Here is an 18,587-nt window from a genome sequence, read left to right as displayed (position 1 = left end):
GGAGTTATATATAATTCCTGATGGATACAATCAAGTGCCTACTGTACATTTTTCCTTTGTTAATATTTAGTTTAACTCGGAAATGTCACATTATAGAAGTAAAATGCATTGCAAATGCCGCTTCATGTTTACAGCAATATAAAATCCAGCATTTAAAAAAATCTTACAAAAAAAAAGGCAGAGAAAAGGGTGTGTTTTGTGTTTGCTAGGGTTTTCTAGATTGTTGCTAGGTGGTTGCTAAGGTGTTTTAAAAAGTTGGGATCCAATGTACACATTTAGGGGATTTTTCTCACCCGTTTTATCATCCTCCAGGAAAAGTTCATGTCTGATCGCTCGAAGCAATAGCACATCACTTGTGTCTGGAGTTGCACATCGAAGTTTCGTTCTCACTGTAGGTATGTTAGCAACCATCACCAATTAAAACTACATCTGGAAGTTTCATGTGCTCTTGATATTCAGGCTGTAATTTAAATCGCAAGCACATTTATACTAGACACCAAAAGATGATGTCATTCTATCACCATTCGCATGATTTATGATTTATAAGTCTCTCGCTGCACATGTCACAGTGGATCTGATGATTTCAGTAGATTTTCCCAGCTGTTGTCTTAAACCTTTGCCAGTATGAGCAAGTTATGGGCAATAATGAAATTATTATTATTTGCTGAGTAATAACATTTTCATTTTCCCTTTTTATTTATTCATTTATTTACTGTCTCAGATTTGCATTCTTGTTGCAATTCGGAGTGACAGGGCTTCATCTGACCCAAAAGTGCTACATTGTTCTCTTACAAAACAAAACTTTTCCCTTGCATTGTTGTCTGTTCCCATGGGAACTTGGTTGCATGTGAGAAAGGAAGTAATTGGGTCATTTTATAGTTTATATGAGATGGAAAGGGAACCCTTGAAATGATACAGAGGGTTTAGTGCATTGACCACGGCTTTAATTGACTGCTTCCTAAAACAATATCCTAACTTCAGTCTCGGGGAAGAGAATAAGAGAGGAAAGCTGAGAAAAGAGTGCATGAAAAGCTCTCTGATGGCTCCGCCTCCTTTGCCCAAACAAGGGCAGAACAGCCTATGTTAGAGGGATGATATCACCAGCAAGTGGGGCAATGCCGTTTAACACAACATTCACTTTTCACTGCGCTCATGACATGGTTGGAATGTAATGGCTAATGCAGGGAACCGTTCAGTGATGCTTTGAGCAGAGTAACTTCGAAAACATGTCAGGCATGGACCTACCTGGACTCCTTCCCAGCTAGATGGTGAGTTTGAAAAGAGTTTGAAATGAATGCAAATAGGCTGACAGTATTCATTCATGGATTTCTTTGGATATATTATAGTGTCTAACTGCTGTTAAAGCGCATGGTGAGGAAATTAGATCATGGAATAATGAAGGAAATCTGCTGCAAACTCAGTGTCTGGCACTTATTTCGCAAAGGACATGGTCCTTTCGACAGAGAGACTCCCACAGAGCTAGATCAGTGTAAACATTCACCAGCATCATAGACTTTTCTTCAAGTGCCCTTGTTGGCACAGATTCCTCTGTTGTGATGTGCTTGTAGACTTTTTGCCAGGTGGGAACTTATTACTGTTGATGTGCCAAGCTGCCCGTGAGCTGTTTCGATTCTGTGATCATGCAAGCATGAAATGTTCAGTAACAACTGTCGGAGAAAATCACTAAAGCATTCAGACACTGTTCCTTTTCTCATAACGGTCATGCTTGCTTCTGTTCTCTTACTTTCCAATTGTACAGCTTTTTTTGCTGAGTTTTTCATTCACTTTCAAGAAGGCAATATGATGGGTGTGTGTTTATGTGTGTGTGTGTGTGTGTGTATATATATATATATATATATACACACACACACACACACACACACACACACACACCCATCATATTGCCTTCTTGAAAGTGAATGAAAAACTCAGCAAAAAAAGCTGTACAATTGGAAAGTAAGAGAACAGAAGCAAGCATGACCGTTATGAGAAAAGGAACAGTGTCTGAATGCTTTAGTGATTTTCTCCGACAGTTGTTACTGAACATTTCATGCTTGCATGATCACAGAATCGAAACAGCTCACGGGCAGCTTGGCACATCAACAGTAATAAGTTCCCACCTGGCAAAAAGTCTACAAGCACATCACAACAGAGGAATCTGTGCCAACAAGGGCACTTGAAGAAAAGTCTATGATGCTGGTGAATGTTTACACTGATCTAGCTCTGTGGGAGTCTCTCTGTCGAAAGGACCATGTCCTTTGCGAAATAAGTGCCAGACACTGAGTTTGCAGCAGATTTCCTTCATTATTCCATGATCTAATTTCCTCACCATGCGCTTTAACAGCAGTTAGACACTATAATATATCCAAAGAAATCCATGAATGAATACTGTCAGCCTATTTGCATTCATTTCAAACTCTTTTCAAACTCACCATCTAGCTGGGAAGGAGTCCAGGTAGGTCCATGCCTGACATGTTTTCGAAGTTACTCTGCTCAAAGCATCACTGAACGGTTCCCTGCATTAGCCATTACATTCCAACCATGTCATGAGCGCAGTGAAAAGTGAATGTTGTGTTAAACGGCATTGCCCCACTTGCTGGTGATATCATCCCTCTAACATAGGCTGTTCTGCCCTTGTTTGGGCAAAGGAGGCGGAGCCATCAGAGAGCTTTTCATGCACTCTTTTCTCAGCTTTCCTCTCTTATTCTCTTCCCCGAGACTGAAGTTAGGATATTGTTTTAGGAAGCAGTCAATTAAAGCCGTGGTCAATGCACTAAACCCTCTGTATCATTTCAAGGGTTCCCTTTCCATCTCATATAAACTATAAAATGACCCAATTACTTCCTTTCTCACATGCAACCAAGTTCCCATGGGAACAGACAACAATGCAAGGGAAAAGTTTTGTTTTGTAAGAGAACAATGTAGCACTTTTGGGTCAGATGAAGCCCTGTCACTCCGAATTGCAACAAGAATGCAAATCTGAGACAGTAAATAAATGAATAAATAAAAAGGGAAAATGAAAATGTTATTACTCAGCAAATAATAATAATTTCATTATTGCCCATAACTTGCTCATACTGGCAAAGGTTTAAGACAACAGCTGGGAAAATCTACTGAAATCATCAGATCCACTGTGACATGTGCAGCGAGAGACTTATAAATCATAAATCATGCGAATGGTGATAGAATGACATCATCTTTTGGTGTCTAGTATAAATGTGCTTGCGATTTAAATTACAGCCTGAATATCAAGAGCACATGAAACTTCCAGATGTAGTTGTGTGTGTGTGTGTGTGTGTATATATATATATATATATATATATACACACACACACACACACACACACACACACATAATAAAATACCCCATGGTTGACTCTCTCTTTCCTCTCTCTTTGTTGTTTCATATTAACTTTAATGAAAGGGACTGTACAATTTGACCTTTATTTTGAATATGAGTCAATCCATTTGAATCTCTTTCTCTTTGATTTCACCAGACTCAAGAGACTGTTGGAGCAAGAGAAGGCATACCAGGCTCGCAAGGACAAGGATCACAGCAAACATCTTGAGAAAGTTCGGGAGGAGCTGGTTAAGTTGAAATCATTTGCCCTGATGCTGGTGGATGAAAGGCAGCTTCACATTGAACAGATTGACCAGGAAAGACAGAAGATCCAGGATCTCAGCAAGAAGCTACATGAAAAAGAGCAGCAGTTGGAGCTCATCAACAGCAAAGCTAAAGAAGACAGTCAGAGGATCCAAAGGCTGGAGCTCGACCTAGAACATAAGACCTCCAAATCTTCACAGGAACATGAGGAGATGACCGCCAAGCTGGCCAAGCAGGAGTCTGAAAGTCGACAGCTGCGTCTGAAGCTGGCCAGCATTTCACACAGGATTGAGGAGCTGGAGGAGGCCAATCGTACGCTGCAGAAGTCTGAGGAGGACCTTCAGGACCTGCGGGACAAAATAAGCAGAGGGGAGTGCGGGAACTCAAGCCTCATGGCCGAGCTGGAGAACCTTCGGAAGAGAGTTCTGGAAATGGAGGGCAAGGATGAGGAGATCACGAAAACAGAAGCACAGTGCAAGGAGCTAAAGAGGAGGCTTCAGGATGAGGAAAATCACAGCCGTGAGCTGAAACTAGAGGTTGAAAAACTGCAAAAGAGGATGGTGGACCTGGAGAAACTGGAGGGAGCTTTCAATGTGAGCAAATCCGAATGTGCCCAGCTTCACAACAACCTGGAGAAAGAAAGAACCTTGACAAAGAGCTTGGCGTGTGAGCTGGAATCAGTTAAAAACCATATCAAAGAACTTGAGTGCTCAGAGTCGAGGCTGGAAAAGGCTGAGATGGGTTTAAAGGACGACTTGACCAAACTAAAGTCATTCACGGTGATCCTAATGGACGAGAGGAAGAACATGGCAGAACAAATCAAACAGGAAGAGCAGAAAAGTGAGGAGATGAACAAACTGTTTAAAGCTGAGCAATGCAAAGTCATGGAGGTCACAGAAAAACTGATTGAGGAAAGTAAGAAGCTTCTTAAGCTGAAGTCCGAAATGGAGATGAAAGTGTCCACTCTTACCAAGGAGAAAGATGACCTGAAATCTAAACTTGCAAGTGAAGAAGAGAAACGAAAGGATCTCAGTATAAAGTTATGTCAGATGCAAACTAAAATGGATAAGCAAGAGGAAGCTGAGTGGGAATCTTCAAGAAACAGAGATAATGTAGACAAAGTTGGGTATCCCGATGAGGACAACAAGGTTAAAGAGCTCACAATGGAGATTGAGAGACTCAGGAACCGACTTAAACAGCTTGAGGTTGTGGAGGGCGATTTGTTGAAGACAGAGGACGAGTACGACATGCTTGAGAAGAAGTTCAGAACCGAGCAAGACAAAGCCAACGCTCTTTCCCAGCTCCTGGAGGAAATGAAGACGCAGATAACCAAGAACAAGGCCATAGAAAAAGGAGAGTTGGTAAGCCAAGAAGCTGAGCTGAGACTACGCTGCAAGATGGAGGAGGCCAAAACAAGAGATCTTCAGTCCGATGTCCAAGCTCTAAAAGAGAAGATTCATGAGCTCATGAACAAGGAGGATCAACTATCTCAGCTTCAGGTGGACTACACGGTTCTCCAGCAGCGGTTCATCGAAGAGGAGGATGAAAAGAAAAACATGAGTCAAGAAGTTCTCAAACTAACCAAAGAGTTAGAAGCTACAAAGCGTTACAGCCGTGCCCTTAGACCCAGCATGAACGGAAGGAGGATTGTGGACGTTCCTCTCGCTTCCACTGCAGTACAGACCGACGCAGACATGAACGAACACATCGAAGACGAGACTCCAGCTGTGTTCATCCAGAAGTCTGTTCTAGAGGAAAATCACCTCATGAGTAATCTGAGGCAGAAAGGTCTCAAGAAACCGACCGTGTTGGACCGTTACCCGCCGGCGGCTGCAGAGTTGGGGACGAAGAAGTCTTGGAACCCTTGGATGAAGACGAAAGAAGCAGTTACTATCACTCAGGGAGTTCCATCAACCCAGGAGGTCAATGGAATAACATCACGGACATCACCAGAACTAACCATGTCTCAGAAACCCGGTCAGCCTCTTCATATTAAGGTGACTCCAGACCATCAGAGCAGCACTGCCACGTTGGAGATCACCAGTCCACGTGCTGAGGACTTCTTCTCCAGTACCACCATCATCCCAACTCTTGGGCTCCAGAAACCACGCATAACAATCGTTCCTACTTCTATGCTGCCAAAGTCCAAAACCAATGAAGGGCCAGCTGAACGGACAAAGTCTCCAGTCACTATAACGGCCATCTCCAGAGCAAAATCTCCAGAGAAGGGTAAAGGCTTCTACTCGGAGCATCCTGTTTCTCCTCTGTCCATCATAACCGTTAGTGCAACTCCAGTCTCCCAGACATCCATCTCCCCAGAACCCCATGAGATGACCATGGGCAGGGCCGTGTTCAAGTTGACCCCTGAAAAGCAGACGGTTCCAACGCCCATCCGGAAATACAACTCCAATATTATAACCACAGAGGACAACAAGATCCACATCCACCTGGGGTCACCAGGGTTCAAGAAACCTCAGGATGACAGAAGTGGCTCAGTTACGGTTTGGCCTAATGGTATAAGTTCAGACAGCAGAGAGATGCCAACAGGGACAGTTCTGCGCTCTCCCAGACAGACGTCAGCTAATGTTGGGAACATGGTCCAAGGCAAGATGACCAGCAGCATCACAATAACCCCCATCACCTCGGCCCCATCCAGGTCTACTCAATCTGTGGTGAGTACCAGATTCATTGCGTTGTCCCTCTGTTTGGATTTTAGAAGATGCGGAACGTTGTGGTAGAAAAGTGAGTGTGCATATATGCCATCAAATGACAACAGTCATTTAACAGTTAATATTTTGTGATTTTGTCCCTAAAACAAAATTATCATATTCAATCTTTTATATTTCAGTTGCTTCTGAAATGTTTCAAAATGATATCAGGGGGTGTCGGCTCCCTAGATAGCTCTCTTTCAAGGTATCGATCAAATCAAATTCAATCTCCCTATCCATTATTGCTAACTAACACTGGAATGTACTGACGTGCTTGTCACCCAAGAAAGCTTGTCAAGCAAATCCTTTAAACAGTGGCACAAACTGACCAGTCCCCTCACGTTTAACCTGTTATAAAATCGAATAATGTGTGACCAGACCATGGCTATAACCTTCCTATCCTTGCCTATATACCAAAACCTACTAAATCAAGCACCAACTGTAAGGAATAGTTGTCAGCATAATAAAATATTACATTTTACATTTGCAAATATTAAACAGTTTTTAATATTAGGGGAAAAAATGAATGAGTTAAAAAAGAATATAAATTAAAGGCTTTATATATATATATATATATATATATATATAGTTAATTTTGTTTTATTTATTAGTATAAAAAATAAAAATGAATAATGAATAATTGAAAAAAATAATACTTAATACTTACGTAAAGACTTAATAAAATTTCAGGCTAAAATATTTACTTTTGTGAATGGCCACCTTATTAATTTAATTTTATATTAATTTATATATTTATTTTAATTTTATTATATTTCATATTGCTTTTAGATTTTTTTGCATAAATAAATGACAATTTAACCCCTTTATAAACAGGTTAAAAACTTTCCTTTTCAGAAACAGAGAGTTAGCCTGCATAAATGCAAACACAAAATGCACTTACTATGGCAAACACATGGTTAATAAAAAATGAAACACTCTCTAAATGTGATCTCATATTTCCCTTTGCCTTTTTTTCAGCACGGAACGGATGTGCAGTCATCTCGCTCCATGGCAACACGAATCCCCATGTCAAAAGGTATGAAAACCGGGAAAGCGGTCTTGTCCACGACGTCACGCTCTGAGAGCCAGTCTATGAAAATTGAACTGAGGAAATCTGCAGTTTGCAGCTCTGAAGCCGGAGCCGGAGGAAAGAGCTAAGATTGGCTCATGATAATGTGGCACTGAAATTTAATCTAAGCACTACAGAACTGAATGAAATCTGAACAAAAGTGTTGCAATGTAAAACAGAGCAATCATTGGCACTGGGGCCTCCATTTCTAGATTGAGAAACATTATTGCAATATTGTAAATACTGTATGTCAAATCAGCCTTTATGAATTGTACAGACATTTATAACTGGATCTCAGACAGTTGGAATGTGTGCATTTGTGTTTTGTGCTAAAACATTTGAACTAACCCTTCACAATTTCTTTTAGTATTTATTTTTCCATTACCATTTCACTAAGGTTTTATTCTGTAAAACTGCTTGTGGAGGTTTCCAGGGGGGTGGAAATATATTGTATTAAATGCCACTGAATGAATTTTCTGATTCCACTTAATAAATATTTTTCTGTCTTCAGAATACATAGAAACATTTTTTTTTTCATTTTGGGTTTATTGATTATTTATATATTGATATTTGATAGGGAATGCTAGGAAGAAAATGGGGGAAGAAATATTATTTATTATTATGTATTATTATGTTCTGTGTAGAGTATAATGGCATTGAACTAAGGTCAGGAAACCTCCATAAATTGTGAATAACATTTTAAACCATATTGACATTAGTTTAAGCATGTTCAGTGGATAAACTGATATTCATGATTCACCCATTTTGAAGACTAAATATTCTGACAGTGAAGGAATTTGATATTATTCCTAAAATTATTCCAATGCCTTTTGTTTCCTTGCAATTCAGTAACACATTCTGAATCAATTTTGTTCAATGACACTTTTGTTTTGTACGGAACAGTTGATATAAATATTTATAAATACAAGCATCACATTTCTGCTTCTAAACTTTACCAAATGTCTCGCCCCATAGAAGTCCATTACTGTAAACATGGTTTTTACTTATTTGGTTTTAACTGAGGGGAAGGGTCTAAATTATTGGTAAACAACATTATTTTACAGATTTAACCTGCATTGAACCCAGAATATTTCTACAATTAAGGTTTTGACACATTTGTGACTTGTATTGCAAAGGAAAAAAGCTACTAAGCAAGTTTAATGCCCTTCACTTTACTTAGAAATGGTCAGTTCATTTTTTAGCATCTTAAAGGAATTGTTCACCCAAAAATGAAAGCTTGCTGAAAATCTATTCACCTTCAGACCATCCAAGATGTAGAGGAGTTTGTTTCTTCATGAGAACAGATTTGGAGAAATGTAGCATTACTGTACATCACTTGCTCACCAATGGATGCTCTGCAGTGAATGGGTGCCGTCAGGATGAGAGTCCAAACAGCTGATAAAAACATCACAATAATCCACACCACTCCAGTCCATCAATTAATGTCTTGTGAAGCCAAAAGCTGTGCATTTGTAGGAAAAAATCCCATCATTTAGGCATTTTAACTTAAAACCGTTGCTTTATAATCCATATTGCTTCCTTCAGTGAAAAGCCCTGCATCCTCTGTTGTCTCTCACATCAAAATCTATACCCACAAATTTGTTTAGAACCATTTTGGAAGGTTTTTGCTTGTAAACTGTGTTTGATCGTTGCATATTTCTCTCCTGATTCAGCGGACTTTGCTGGAGAAACAATATTATGGATAGAGGACTCGTATTTTAGTTGGAAGCAACAGTTTGAAGATAAAACCGTCTTGATGGATTTGTTTCTTTTAAACATGCAGCTTTTCACTTCATAAAATGTTAATTGATGGACTGGAGTGGTGTGGATTACTTGTGGATTATTGTGATGTTTTTATCAGCTGTTTGGACTCTCATTCTGACGGCACCCATTCACTGCAGAGCATCCATTGGTGAGCAAGTGATGCAATGCTACATTTCTCCAAATCTGATGAAGAAACAAACTCATCTACATCTTGGATGGCCTGCAGGGTGAGTAGATTTTCAGCAAATTTTCAATTTTTAGGTAAGCTACTCCTTTAAGAAATCTCTATGTAGTGTTCTTCTGGTGATGTTACTTTGCGATCTGAGTTTAGTGCTCTATCCAGGCCATCTGGGAGCCAGAGAACGCTGTTATGAGAAATAAGAAACAACAGCTGGAGATCTGGAGTCCCGTTTAACATCCTGATTGTGTCCTTCTGCCTGATACAAACTCGGCAATTACACAAATAAAGACAGGGCTTTTAATTGATCAGTTCAGCATTAAAGGAACGCTTTGCCCAAAAACGAAAATTATGTCATTATTTACTCACCCTCATGCCTTGTGACCTTCTTTCCTCCGTGATGTTTTGCAGAAGGTCCAGAATGATCTTTTTCATCTGAGGCCTGGTGCTGTCAAGCTCCAAAAAGCTCTCAAATCACGTTCAAATGTGCTTTCAATTCGTTTAAACGGCATTACCAACAGAAGAATGAAAGTCAAATGGGTTTGGAACGACATGAGGGTGAGTAAACAAAGACAACGTTTTTATTTTTAGGTGAACTTTAAAGCTTTTGTCTTTCTCATGAGTTCTGTGTGTCACTATGAAGGGCTTTTTAAATCAATTAATACCTTTTTCACCGCCGCTGACAAACTGACTGTTCATTTTCTAATCCATCCATGCGCAATAACAGGCTTTGGCAGCTCGCTGATGACCTCACTCGTGAGATAAAACTCGTTGGATTCAACGGCGCGTTGTGATTCCCAGAAAACGATCGTAAAATTGCTCTGATATTTTCACCATCCATGAACTTGGCTGCTCAAAAGCGCATAACATGAATGTGAAACTGATTCGTTCCATGCAGTAAGCCGTGGGTTTCGGATGATTGCTGTGTTTCCTCAGTAAGCTCACTTTCCCTGTTTTCATCCACAGAGAATGTTGTGCTCCAAGTGAATCGAGAGCCGCGCTGAGGCTGTTTCAAATCCGGTCCATAATACAGTATGCCTGACTGAGAGGTCTACACCCGCCCTGCATCCACATGCACCAATAGAACGAGGGGCGAACCTGTCAAAGCCGGTTCAAGCACAAGGATCTGTAGTAATGCACCATATATATATATATACAGTGGGTACGGAAAGTATTCAGACCCCCTTAAATTTTTCACTCTTTGTTATATTGCAGCCATTTGCTAAAATCATTTAAGTTAATTTTTTTTCCTCATTAATGTATCATCACCTGTCCAATACAGTCCCAACAGTGAAGCATGGTGGTGGCAGCATCATGCTGTGGGGGTGTTTTTCAGTTGCAGGGACAGGACGACTGGTTGCAATCGAGGGAAAGATGAATGCGGCCAAGTACAGGGATATCCTGGGCGAAAACCTTCTCCAGAGTGCTCAGGACCTCAGACTGGAACTAAGGTTTACCTTCCAACAAGACAATGACCCTAAGCACACAGCTAAAATAACGAAGGAGTGGCTTCACAACAACTCTGTGACTGTTCTTGAATGGCCCAGCCAGAGCCCTGACTTAAACCCAATTGAGCATCTCTGGAGAGACCTAAAAATGGCTGTCCACCAACGTTTACCATCCAACCTGACAGAACTGGAGTGGATCTGCAAGAGGGAATGGCAGAGGATCCCCAAATCCATGTGTGAAAAACTTGTTGCATCTTTCCCAATAAGACTCATGGCTGTATTAGATCAAGAGGGTGCTTCTACTAAATACTGAGCATTTTTCAGTTTTTCTTTTTTAATAAATTTGCAAAAATGTCAACAATTCTGTGTTTTTCTGTCAATATGGGGTGCTGTGTGTACATTAATGAGGAAAAAAAATTAACTTAAATGATTTTAGCAAATGGCTGCAATATAACAAAGAGTGAAAAATTTAAGGGGGTCTGAATACTTTCCGTACCCACTCTATATAGATTATACCAGTGATTCAAGACCACAAGACAGTCAGACGGCAGATTGATGAACCCTGGATGCCAGAGAGTCAAGAAAGAGATGCAAATTGTAGAACGTGAAAAGTTGCAGCATGTGAGAAGAAGAGAAACTGACATAGGATGTTTTTTACATGTACTTTGAGAAAAGTCAACAGGAAATCAAAATTGTCCCCATTTACTTTCATGTTGTGTTCAGGTGATTTTGGATTTTCTTTTTCCCTGAAATGCTAGTTAATTTGATCACATTGGACTAAAACTTTCTGACTTTACTCACACAGGGCATAACAACTTCCCAAATTTTTTAAAAATAATTTTTGTACTTTCTTAGGATCCCCTATAAACGTTTTTTAGGACCTTGTTACACTATATGTGTTCAACAAAAAATTCCTTATATATTTCTTGCTATATTATCACCAAATCTTTCTTAACTTGATTCAATCTTTATTAACTTGTTTTCTTTCAATTAGAACAGGTTTTGTATTTCTTTTTGGAACTGACTGATCGTAGGCCTCATTGATCTGACCTCATACACCTGAGTAAAGTTTTTGTGTAAACATTGACAAAATGATCCACATATAGTTCTTTTTTCATTTAAAAATGAGCTCAAATCAGTGAGGCCTATGATCAATCAATCAATACAAAACCTGTTCTAATTGAAAGACCAAAAGAGAAGAGCTGACCGAAAGACTGAATCCGAGATTTGGTGATAATATAAAATAATAAGAGATTTACAAGCAATTTTAAAAGGCCGGTCATTTTTGACCAGGAAAACCAAATTAGGGCTTAAAGGATTTTCAGCACAGCACAAGCGGTAATAGCCTACATGCTCCTGGTCCTATTGCAAATGATTCATAAGTTTGTCATTTGTAATTTTTTTTTTCTTGTTTAATATTCTGTTTCACCTGGAAATGTGTTGCATTATGCATAAATTTGGTTGTGTGAGCAAGTTCATGTTGACTTTAAGCGCTGATCTAACGTTATATTGTTTGATTTGGAAACGACTGGTTAAAGTGTCATACTGCTGAGAGCAGTTTATTGATCAATATTTATCAGTCTCTGCTAGAATTTAATGGTGGCATTGATGTGTTAAAAGAATGAGAGAGGGTCAGTTGGGGAAAAGGTGCATGATGCTGTATGTTTAGTTAAGAATAAAAGTACTCGTCACCGCACAGAATTGTAATCCACAAAGTCCTTATAATCAACAACTGTATTTAATTTAATTTATAGCATATATGACCTCTGCGAATGCAGTATGAGCTCACTGAACTGAAGTGTGTGTCTGTCCTGCATATAAAACGAGAAATTCACCCAAATAAACACATTTATGAAGCTCATGACTTTCTGGTCCACTGGAAGTGTTATAATCTGCACCACAAACTTTTAACGTTTAGGGACAAATACACATTTGCATGGGCATGTAGTGCAATCATGATAGTACAAAGTGGTGTTTTAATGCAATCTTTTAAATTTTATCTATCTATCTATCTATCTATCTATTATATGGTTAATTTGTGGTTACCATGAATTAACTATAGTAACTATGGTGTTGTTTATTATTATTATTATTATTATTATTTTAACCATGGTTAATTTTCTTAAGGGATGTGTTGCCAGATTAACAAAAAAGTAATAAATTTACACCTTAAGACACATGTGTCAAACTCATTCCGGCCCGCCACAGCATATGATTGTCTTAAAATAAAAATCTATGCAGCTTTATATCGTAAATTATGAAAGTGCATATCAATACCACAAGTTTCTGTTTCTATTTGCCGTTCTATTTATACGCATAAATTGACTTTGGTGTGCATAGGATACGCAATGGTTAGGATTAGTTATTTTAATGACAAATGTCCAAAGCGCATATTGCCTATGCGAGAGCGCATCAAATGCGCGAGCGCAAATCTCTCTGCAGGTGGATTCCCATTCATTCACTCTCACAGAAAACGAGAGTTACGAATATAACTGCGGTTCTATGAGTTCTGGATGACCGCCAGAGGCAGTGCTTCACACTGAATGTTATCTTCATCGCAGATGCACAGGTCGAGTCTAATACAAACAATGTCCCTCGTGACCAGGATGACTCCGAGTGACAGAAAGCTCTGGCGGTCATCCAGAACTCATAGAACCGCAGTTACATTCGTAACTCTCGTTCTATTTCGTTCTTTCTGACCGCCAGAGGCAGTGCTTCACTGACTTATAACCACAAGGTCACGAGGAGGCCTGGTGGAAGGTGCTCTAGAATTCATTATAGTGTTCTGTACATCCTGATCACATACTCTCAAAAGTGGTTCTGGCCCTTCAGAGGCCAAATACAGAGCTGTAGGCGGTCTGGATTTGGGTGCCAAATCTGACCTCCCAACTGGTGGAGGAGATCCATCCTCCTGGGAAGGCTCCAGGGCTCCCCTTCTAAGAGCCTGAACATCATTGGATACCAGGGTCTCCCTAACTTCCTGCAGACTGTCCCTACGGAATCTTCTCGCCCTGACTCCGAGTGACAGAAAGCTCTGGCGGTCATCCAGAACTCATAGAACCGCAGTTACATTCGTAACTCTCGTTCTATTTCGTTCTTTCTGACCGCCAGAGGCAGTGCTTCACTGACTTATAACCACAAGGTCACGAGGAGGTCCTGTTTACCTCTAAGAAGTTGAGGGTCCCAACAGGACTGCTGTTTCAAAAGTATCCGATGCAGCCACATTAATCCTGTAATATCGGGAAAATGTGTTCGTAGACGACCATTTAGCTGCCGCACAGATGTCACTTAGGGGGACACCTTTTAGTGCCGCCCAAGACGTCGAAATGCTTCTTGTTGAATGACATCTCACTCCCGATGGCAATGAACAACCATTAGACTTGTAAGCATGGGTGATAACCTCCACTACCCAATGTGACAATCTTCTAAGAGCCTGAACATCATTGGATACGAGGGTCTCCCTGGCCAGTTTGGTGCCACTAGCAGTAGCCTGTGGTGTCCCTGAAGGACTCTGTGAACAGTTGCTAAGATCAATGGTATCGGGGGAAAGGCATACAGTAACTGATCTGGCCAGTCGTGGGCTAGAGCATCCTGCCCCAGAGGACTGGATTCTTCTGCTAGCGAAAACCAGAGGGGGCACTGGGTCGATGTTGCTGAGGCAAAGAGATCTACTTCTGCTCTGCCAAACTGCTGCCTTATCATCTCCACCACCTCTGGGTTGATACTCCACTCCCCCGACGGAGGTCTGTAGCGTGACAAGAAATCTGCCACCACATTTGTCACTCTTGGGATGTGCATGGCTCTGATACTCGCAAACCGAGGGAAGGCCCAGTTTCAAAAGTATCCGATGCAGCCACATTAATCCTGTAATATCGGGAAAATGTGTTCGTAGATGACCATGTAGCTGCCGCACAGATGTCACTTAGGGGGACACCTTTTAGTGCCTCCCAAGACATTGAAATGCTTCTTGTTGAATGACATCTCACTCCCGATGGCAATGGACAACCAGTAGACTTGTAAGCATGGGTGATAACCTCCACTACCCAATGTGACAATCTCTGCTTTGAGAGGGGCTGACCTTTTCTCTGCTCACCAAAGCAGAGAAAAAGCTGGTCTGATTGCCGAAAATCTTCTGTGGCCCTGAGGTAGCCACGGAGAGCCCTTACCGGGCACAAGAGTCTGCATCCACTTCCTTCTTGTGAATCCAACCCTGGAGGATTAAATACTGCCAGCTCAATACCCTGATTTCTAAACAGGACAGAGAGCCTCTTGGGGAGAAATGCTGGGTTTGGCCACAACATCACTACCGAATCATCTGCATTCCAGCTCATGGAGGTTGTGTTAACTGATAATGCGTGGAGCTCACTCACTCGTTTAGCTGAAGTACAATGAGAGCCACTTCAAATCACTGTGCTCCAAAGGTTCGAATGGAGGTAATGTAAGAGACTTCAAGACAAGGCTCAGGTCCCATGAGGGTACCCGAATGATCTGAGGGGGGCGCAGTCGATGCGCACCTCTAAGGAATTGAGAAACCAAGGCATGAGATCCCAATGGCTGCCCATCTATTCGTACATGATGTGCTGAAATTGCAGCCACATAAACTCTTAAGGTAGAAGCTGCCCGATTATCTTCCAGCAGAGATTGCAAAAAACGTAACACCAAGGGGACAGGACATACCTCTGGGGACACTCTTTGCTCCCTACACCAATCAGAGAAGAACTTCCACCTATAAGCATAAGCACTCCTGGTGGAAGGTGCTCTAGAATTCATTATAGTGTTCTGTACATCCTGATCACATACTCTCAAAAGTGGTTCTGGCCCTTCAGAGGCCAAATACAGAGCTGTAGGCGGTCTGGATTTGGGTGCCAAATCTGACCTCCCAACTGGTGGAGGAGATCCATCCTCCTGGGAAGGCTCCAGGGCATGGCTCTGATACTCGCAAACCGAGGGAAGGCCCAGGTCAACAGCTCATGTGATACTTGAAGAGACTGGCTGGATTTCGTGCCCCCTTGATGGTTGATGCGATAAATCACTGATGTATTGTCTGACCTGATCAGAACATGCCTGCCTTCCAGACTCAGTGCAAAGTGCTTAATTGCCAGTAGCACTGCTCGTATTTCCAGGGTGTTTATATTTTCCCCTCTTTGCCGGGAATCCCATTGCCCTCTGACCGCTCTGTGTTGCCAGACTGCTCCCCAGCTGGTAAAAGAAGCATCGGTCTGGACTACCTCATGCCGAGAGGGAATCCTGCCCAGAGCAACTCCTTTGGTCAGATATGACCCCCTCCTCCATGGTTTCAGCGTGAGAAGGCATTGCTGTGTAACTTTGATCAACTTGTTCCTGTGCCAAGTGGGATTCAGACGAAGACTGTTCACCCATCTCTGGAAGGGACGAAGCGAAAGGAGACCCAACGGTTTTTCCATAGCTGCTGCTGCCAGCATACCCATGAGTCTGAGGAAATACCTGAACGGTAGCCTGGTCTGCGTTTGAAACCGCTGGAGGAGCTGCAGAATACTGTTCACCCGCTGTTCTGATGGCGAAGCTATCATTAATTGTGAGTCCAGGATAACACCTATGAACTTCACCGACTGAGTTGGAATTAACTGGCTCTTGCCGAAATTCACAGCCAGGCCCAGCCGGGCAATATGGGAGAGCAGCTGTGTGATTTCCACCCTTGCCTGCTCCCGAGAGTGAGAGCAAAGCAGCCAGTCGTCCAAGTACGGAAGTACCTGAAGCCCTTTGGCCTGTATTGGAGCCAATGCTGCTGCCATACACCTGGTGAAGACTCGTGGGGATAGAGAAAGACCGAATGGAAGTACTCGGAACTGATAGACTTGATCTTGGAATGCAAAGCGGAGAAATGGCCTGTGCTGTGGAGCAATTGGAACATGGAAGTAAGCATCCTTTAAGTCCATTGTGGTGAACCAGTGCTGTTGCCTGACTGCGTGGAGAACATCGGTCACGCGCAACATTCGAAATGGAAGTATCTTCAAAAACTTGTTGAGGGAGCGAAGATGGTCGAGTATAGGCCTTACCCCGCCGTCTTTTTTTGGAATTATGAAGTATATTGAGTAGAACCCACTGAGCCGTTCTGGCCATTTTATTGGTTCGATGGCACCCTTCTCTAGGAGTTGTTTTATTTCTTGCTTTAAGGAATTTGCGTTGTTGGGGTCTGAAACTGTGGTCATCTTGACCCCCTTGAAAGAGGGAGGCCGCCATCAGAACTGCAGCTTGTACCCTTGAGTTAAAGTTGCTATCACCCATGGGTCTGAAGTTGTTGTTTCCCAGTAACTGAGCTGCTGATGAGAAAAACGTCCGACGGGCGGCCGCAGACTTTCAGGTCCTGCATCCCTGGCCTTTAGCATTCCTGGGGGAATGCTGGGCCGGCGCTCTGCCCTTTGGGGCCTGAAATGATTGTTGTCCCCATCCCCGGGGTCGCTGAACAGATCGCTCTACTCTAAGAGACCGCTCCAAATGCTGAGGCTGGCTCCTATGAATATCAGCTGGGCCTGTTGAAAACTGAGAAAGCGGCAATTCATGGCCCCTAAGGGGCTGTCTGTACTGTAAGCGAGATGGTGGAACTCTCCTCAGATCTGCAAACTGCTGTCTGGTCTGATTTGCCTGGACACTGCGCTCTAGTGTCTGTTGTGCAGCTTGGCCGAAGAGCTGTCCGGGGACTACCAGAAGATCCTTCAGAGTTTTCCTACAGGCCTTAGACAGGGGTGATTGTGCAAGCCAGACTTGTCGGCGTGCCTGTGTGAGTGTTGACATAAGCCTACCCAATTCTCTTGTCATGAATGCTATTGACTGTAACGTAGCATCACTTAAGTCCTGGTTTGTAGCATCGCTCCCAGAAGACTGAAGAGACTGGGACAATGCCAACATAAGATGGGAGAGAGAATTGCCAATGCGACCCTTATGCGCTGCAGTGTTATATGCTTGTATAAGAAGATCATCCGTAATCCGACATTGAGGCCGAGGGCAACGGACATCAGGCCTCAAAACCTCTTCTGGAGAGAGAACAAACGAGGCAATAATTGGATCAACCTTAGGAATCTGACCCAGGCCAAAAGTGTCTGCATCTTGCATCGCAGCCAAAGCTCTGCTTGCACTAGTGTGGTGCGTAAGTGATTTTGGGTTAGCCCAACACTTCTGTAACTCATCAATAAAATCTTTCGATGGTGGAATGGTAAGAGGAGATGGTTGAGCTGAACCTCTGAAAAAAGCACTAGTAGAGGCTACTGCTGCCGGTGCTGTATCAAGACCTAGGTGAGCCAATGCAGCCCGAAGAGCCTGCTTCACCACTTCCTGCTCTGACTGCAGATCTTCCACTGCCGATTTACGTGGTGGTGGTGGTGGTGTTGGTAGCAACTCACCCAAGAGTCCTTCCACCAAAGCTATCCTTGAAGTCTTCCTCTTCCAAGACATAAATCTGCAGACCATGCAGGCATCCTCTGTGAGGCCTTGTTTCAGGTGTTCCAAGCCTAAACAAGAAGGGCAGCAGTCTTGCCCATCATCCTTCTGCAGAGTAGCCATGCACAATGTGCAGGCATGAGATACTTTTTCCATCCTGGCTCGGATAATTCCTGTAAGCCAAGCGAAAACACTCTTACTATCAAAATATTCAGTAGAGCCTTTTCACCGGACTATTTCAGATACATATTGTAAGGCATTTCCTGAACATCACACCATTATATGAGAGTCATAAAAAACTGAACCAGGCCAGCCAGGCGGCAACTTTCTCCAATGAGTTCCTGTCTCGCTCTGCTTATCTTTACAAAGAAAACACGGAGCTAATGATTTGCCAGGCCACCTC

The 18,587-nt window shown here is 42.2% G+C and overlaps 1 protein-coding gene across 3 annotated transcripts in view; it reads left to right on the top strand.

Moving 5' to 3' along the window:
* The window catches only part of LOC107745896 (filamin-A-interacting protein 1-like), a 33,049-nt gene extending 22,577 nt beyond the window's left edge, over positions 1-10,472 (top strand). For 2 of the 3 annotated variants that reach the window (XM_016559931.1, XM_016559930.1), the window contains 2 exons: positions 3,498-6,276; positions 7,291-7,894. In XM_016559931.1, the coding sequence (XP_016415417.1) occupies positions 3,498-6,276; positions 7,291-7,470 (2,959 nt within the window). In that variant the 3' untranslated portion in view covers positions 7,471-7,894. Of the gene's footprint in view, positions 1-3,497; positions 6,277-7,290; positions 7,895-10,289 lie in introns of those variants that run through there. The other variant, XM_016559932.1, reaches the window with a different exon arrangement.
* Positions 10,473-18,587: the final 8,115 nt, after the last annotated feature.

This window comes from Sinocyclocheilus rhinocerous, unplaced genomic scaffold, assembly GCF_001515625.1.
Source record: "Sinocyclocheilus rhinocerous isolate Xijiao unplaced genomic scaffold, SAMN03320098_v1.1 scaffold228, whole genome shotgun sequence".
Classification (NCBI taxonomy): domain Eukaryota; kingdom Metazoa; phylum Chordata; class Actinopteri; order Cypriniformes; family Cyprinidae; genus Sinocyclocheilus; species Sinocyclocheilus rhinocerous.
Note: the sequence above shows the minus strand (reverse complement) of the source record. Positions and strands in the feature narration are given on the sequence as shown.